Source organism: Tupaia chinensis, unplaced genomic scaffold, assembly GCF_000334495.1.
Source record: "Tupaia chinensis unplaced genomic scaffold, TupChi_1.0 Scaffold000159_1, whole genome shotgun sequence".
In the NCBI taxonomy this organism is placed as follows: Eukaryota; Metazoa; Chordata; class Mammalia; order Scandentia; family Tupaiidae; genus Tupaia; species Tupaia belangeri.
In genome coordinates this window covers 7485392-7491363 of record NW_006159630.1, presented here as the reverse complement: position 1 = coordinate 7491363, position 5972 = coordinate 7485392, and the positions used below count along the sequence as shown (strand labels likewise).

Below are 5972 nucleotides of genomic sequence, written 5' to 3'. Positions count from 1 at the left end.
TTTGAATAGCCTCTCCTTGTTCCCTACCCCATCCTACTCCCAGGCTCTGATAACCATTCTACTCTGTACTTCTATGACTTTGACATTTTCAGATTCTATGTATCAATGAAATCATGTGGTATTTGTCTTTCTGTGTCCACCTTATTTCTCTTAGCATAATTGGTGAATGACCTTCTTTAACATTTCTTTCTTTTGTAGTGTGGAGTATAGATCTGACGATAATAGATTCTTTCAACTTTAGTTATGTTGAAAAATATTTTACCTTAGTTTTTTTTTTTTAAATTGGCGTGCAGTCACTCATAGTATCCTTTAATGATGCTATGTATTTCTATTATTTCTGTTGTTATATTGCCTGCTTCATTGTAAATTTATCTGGTTCCTTTCTCTCTTCCTTTTTTTTTGTGGGGGTTGATAAGTTTTTGCTACAGGGCGCATGCACTCGCCAGAAAGACAGAGAGAGACAGAGAGATAGAAAGCTAGAAATCACTCCCCAGGGGGGATGGCCACACCGCAATCCCTTCTCCTCCATTCTCCTCTTGGGATCTTGGGCCCGCACGCGCCCGGCGTGAGTTTAAGCCGCCGGGTCTGGGGCTCGAACCACGGTCGATTACATGGGAGTCCAGCGACATAGCCATTACATTAACTGCTGGTTCCTTACCTTAGTTTTTGAAAGAATTTTTACTGGGTATAAAATCTTGAGCTGGGACCAGCTTGTGGCCGGGTGTTAAAGGTGACTAGATCCAACATGGTCAACTGTGTAAGTTCAAGTTCTGGACCAGTGGCTTGAAAACATGCTGGGTGCATATGGATGTGTCCGTAATCCCCAAAACAGGGAGAAACAGAGAAGGGACTGTGGCATAACCACCCCAATGGGAGAAACTTTCCCACTCCCCACCCTCTCTTTTTGTCTCTGGTGAGTGCACATGCCCTCTGGGAATTTTTTTTTTAATCTTGAGTTGATAGTTTGTTTTTTGTTTTTCTATTAATTCTAAAGGTGTCCCACCAGCTTCTCTTTTGCTTTGTTTCCGACAAGAAATCTGCCATGATCCTTATCTTTGCGCCTCAGATGCTTTTTCTTTCATTGTTTTCCTTTCTTTTTCTTTCTTTCTTTTTTTAGAAGTTTTTGCCTTAAAGCACTTGCCAGAGAGAGAGAGAGACACACACACACACGCAGAGACCGTGAGAGGGAAAGAAGTGAGCAATGACCGCCCAGGGGCGAAGGCTGTGCCACAATCCCATCTACTCCATCCTCCCCCTGGGATCTTGGGCACACACGCATGTGCCTGGCGTGATTTTCAAGTTACCAGGATTGGGACTCAAACCAAGGCCCTTCAATGGTGGGAGTTCAGCGACATAACCACTACACCATCTCATGGGCCTCTATGGATGCTCTCAAGATTTTCTCTCCATCGCTGGTTTTGAGCAACTTGATTAGAATGTATTTTGGTATGGGTTTCTCCAAGTTTCTTGTACTAGATTTACATTAACTGTGTGAAGGGAGTTTTTATCAAGTTTATAATTTCTTTAAATCATTTTTCTGCCCTTCTTCCTTGTCAGGGAGTCCAATTTCACATATAGCAGGTTGGTTGAAGCTGAACTACAACTCACTGATACTCCATTCATTTTTAAAATTCTTTTTTTTTTCTTTTTTTGGAGAGATTTTCACTATAGGGCGCATGTGCTCGCCAGACAGACAGAGAGAGACAGAGAGATAGAAAGCGAGAAATCACCCCCCAGGGGGGATGGTCACGCCGCAATCCCTTCTCCTCCATTCTCCTCTTGGGATCTTGGGCACGCACGCACACGCGCCCGGAGTGAATTCTAAGCCACCGGGTCCAGGACACGAACCGCGGTCGACTACGTGGGAGTCCAGCAACATAGCCATTACGCTAACTGCTGGTTTCCTTAAAATTCTTTTTGTCTCTGCATTTTATTTTGGATACTGTTGCTCTGTTCAAATTCACTTATTTTTGAATCTATAGTATTTAATATGCTACTGACCTCACCAAGTATGTGTTCTCACCTCATGTAATTTTTTTTTTTTTTTTACCTCATGTAATTTTAGTTTGCAGCTTTGAACGTTTGAATTTGGTCCCTTTCATATCTGTTATGTCTCCACTCAATTTGTTGAACGTATGGAATGTAATTATCATAATTTAAAATTTCCTTTTCTACTGAGTATAACATCTGTGTCAGTTTGGGATTGAGTCAATGGATTGATTACTCACTGGGAGTAGTGTTTTCTTTCTTTTTAAAATAAAGAGGCAAAATATTTGAATAGACAGTTATCTAAGAAAAATATACAAACGGTCCATAAGCACATGAAAAGATGCTCAGCATTATTATTCATCAGGGATATGATAATCAAATTGCAATAATAGTACACTAGTCCTGTTTATTTGCATAATCATATCTCATCATCTTTGACTGAATGCCAGACATTGTGGTTTTTATCTTGTTAGTGCTGGACATTTTTGTATTTATATAAATCTTCTTGAGTTCAATTACTTGGAAAGAACTTCTCCTTTAATATTTGCTTGTAAGATTTCTTTTCTTTCTTTCTTTTTCTTTTGTTTAGTTTTTACTGTGGGGTGCATGTGCTCACTAGAGACAGAAAGAGAAAGTGAGAGAGAGAGAATATAAGACATAAACGGTCAAAGGAGATGACCACACCACAATCTCCTCTCCCTCATACTCCTATCTGGATTTTGGGTATGCACACACACATGCTTGGAATGATTTTCAAGTTCCTGGTTCAGGACTCAAACCATGCAGTCATCCAGCTCCTTAGCCACCATGCCATCCATTACTTATAAGCTTTTAAGGCCATATTAAGACAACATTTAGTGTAGAACTAATTATTTCCCACTACTGAGGCCAAACATTAATGCACAACCTGCCCTAAGCTCCATGAGTTATGCATTTGCAGGTCTGGCTGATGGGCACAGGCACAATCCCGGCCCAGCAGGAGAACTAGGCACTGCTCTAGTCTCTCTGGGTGTGTCTGGCCGACCGACCCTGGGTAGTCCTCTTACACGGGAGCTAATGAGCACGTTCTTCATCTCTTGCCCCTCCATAGGCCGCCAGGACTACCACTCTTCTGACTCTTTCCTCTCTGGTCCTTTGTCCTGTGAACTCTGAACAGTTTTGTCTTCCCGGATTCTAACTACTGTTTCCCCAGGCCTGGAATTCTGCCAAGAGCCAGTTGAGTTCCCCATCTCTGGATCTCAATCTGGAAACTCTCATGCAGTATGCCGGGCTCACCTTTTTTTGTCTGTTAGGTGGTTGGGAAAATCATGAAGTATTTTTTAATTTTTTTAATGCAAAAATGCATCATGATTTTCTTGACAACACAATGCTTTCTCTCATGGATCGCTGGTATTTATTGCCTGATGCCTAACGCATTGAAGACCTTAATATTATATATTTTGTTTATTTTATTTATCGTTGTTCAAGACAGGAGTTAAATTTGATCCCTATTATTATCCCTTGCCCAAAGCAGGAGATCCATAGTTTTCATTCATTTGTGTAAAATCTTTTCTCTCCACACCAGTAAATACATGCAAGGCAGGCATGCAGATGAAGGTGTGTGCCTGGAGGAGAGGGAATTCTTGCCTAAGTCCCCTCCCCGCTCAATGGTGACAGGACTGGAGGTCCTAGGAAGACCTGCAGGACTCATGCACTGCCTGGCCTCTGTGTACATCCCTCCCCAAGGATCAGCTGAAGTTGCCAAGAAAGGCAGGGCTGAGTCCCCAGTAAGCCTCAGAGGCAGGACGTGGGATGAGGGGAAGGTGCTTGGAGAAATGTGCTCCTCTTTCTGCAAGTAAAATGTGCACAGATTCGGGCCCCTCCCCTCTCACCCCTAGCACCTCTCACCCTTGAATATGTTAGGCAGGAACCTGGGATAACCTGGAACTGGGTTCACTAGGGTTCTGTGCCCAGGAACTCCTCCATATCTGATGGATAATAAAAGTTTGTTTTCCCTTCGAAGGTGCCAAAGTGGGTCGTACAGGCCCCAGCGACAACCAACTGCAGTGGGACCGTCAGCTTGTATGGCTCCCAGGAGGGCAAAGCTCTGCTATGAGTGACCAGGAGGGGCCGCTGGATTTTTCAAGCCTGACTTGTCCAGTTTGTTGACTCCGGCAATGAGAGACAGAGATGCTAGGGCAGCATCCTTCTTCAGATATCACACATACACACACACACACTCACACACACACTCACACACACGGCAACCCTCAGGCAGAGATTAGGAGACTTCATGGCTAGGGGAAAAGTGTGTGGGGAGGAGGTGGAGTCCAAAACCTCTGTTGGTTTCCAACAAGAAATCTACCATCTTCCTTATCTTTGCTCCTCTGTACATAATGTGTCATGTGTCTAGATCCTCTTAAGATTTTCATTCAATCCCTGCTTTTGAACAATTTGTTTATAATGTTTGGTATAAGTTTCTTCAGGTTTCTTGTACTTGAGGTTCATTATAATTTTTTAAATTGTGAGGTAGTAGTTTTTATCAAGTTTGAAAAAGTTTTTGTTATAATTTCCTGAAATAATTTTCTGTCCCCCCTCCCCCTTTTTCAGAAACTCCAGTTTCAGCACAGTGGTCACATGGTGCCCGAGGGACCTGTCCTTACCTGGGTAAATAGTAACTTCAACGTGGACCCCATAGCTAGTTCCAGCTCTCTCAATCCCACACCAGTAAGTGTCAGCGTCACCTCTTCTGAGCGCCTCCATGGTCACCGTGAACGTGCGGTTTTCCTGATCATCCCTGATGGACACACGGTCCTTCTTCACCTCCTGCTCAGATCCAGTGGTTTGGATGAGGATGATGCAGCTGGCCCAATCAGCTCCTCGGCACCACCACTTGCTGTGGTTCTCCCACCCGTGGTCACAGTGACATTGCACACTCAGCGAGCCCCGCTCCAAGCCGCTCACTCTGGCTGGACCGGTGACTGGATAGGCATTGGAGCTGCCTGGAAAAGATATATCCATGTTCTTGTCTCCTCAACCCCACCTGAGGGCAGGACCACAGTCTTCCGCATTGAGAACAGCTCCCAAATCCAGGGCCCCCTAACAGCCAAGAAGGAACTGTCAAATATCCACTGGATCAAAGCCACCAGAAAATTCCAAAAGGAGACAACTTCAGACCATAAAGAAACAGAATCGCTGACCCTGAGCAGTCGTGGCTTCCTGTGTCACCTCTTCTACCTCCCTGAGGCCAGTGTGATCCATGTATTTCAAGGGGTGCCCTTTGCAGCCACCTCGTGTTTCCTGGTCTGATGGGGAGGAATTTTGAGAAGACCCATTTCCAAAGGGACTGGTGGCTGCCTTGACCATTAGTACCAGTGACCCTTAGTAACAGTGACCCTCAGGAGGCCCAGGTGGAGAAGCCACCTCAGATACTGCAGAGTCTGCTCTGGTGGTTCCATTGCTTCTGCAGGAAACCCTGGATGAAGGCCTTAGAAGGCGGCCACACACACACACCGACCAGTCCCCAGGGGCCATGGAGTCTGCATCATGCAGATACCATTTTGTAAGACACACCAGTCTTTGTATAAATTGTTACTCAACAAAATGGGTAACTTTCTGGGGAAAAATTTTAAAATAAAATGAAGAAAGAAAAATATTAATAGACCAATAATCATGAGAAAAAAATTTAGTCATCGATTTACTCAAATAAGACTGATGTCATATAAGTTTATAGGCCTGAGAGCTTTATAAGTAATTTTTTAAGATTCTAAAGAAAGAAACATTCCTGGGAACCAGCAGTTAGCGTAATGGCTATGTCACTAGACTCCCACGTAGTCAACCGCGGTTCGCGTCCCGGACCCAGTGTCTTAAAACTCACGCCGGGCGTGTGTGCGTGCGTGCCCAAGATCCCGAGAGGAGAATGGAGGAGAAGGGATTGCGGCATGAACATCCCCCCTGGGGGGCGATTTCTCGCTTTCTGTCTCTATGTCTCTCTCTGTCTGGCA

At 44.4% G+C, this 5972-nt stretch overlaps 1 protein-coding gene across 1 annotated transcript in view; it reads right to left on the bottom strand.

Annotated features, from left to right (window-relative positions):
- Positions 1–5972, bottom strand: part of LOC102480363 (CMRF35-like molecule 4) — a 15889-nt gene that overhangs the window by 4530 nt on the left and 5387 nt on the right. The window contains exon 2 of the mRNA XM_014586687.2: positions 4632–4970. Coding sequence (XP_014442173.1) covers positions 4632–4970 — 339 coding nt within the window. The remainder of the gene's footprint in view (positions 1–4631; positions 4971–5972) is intronic.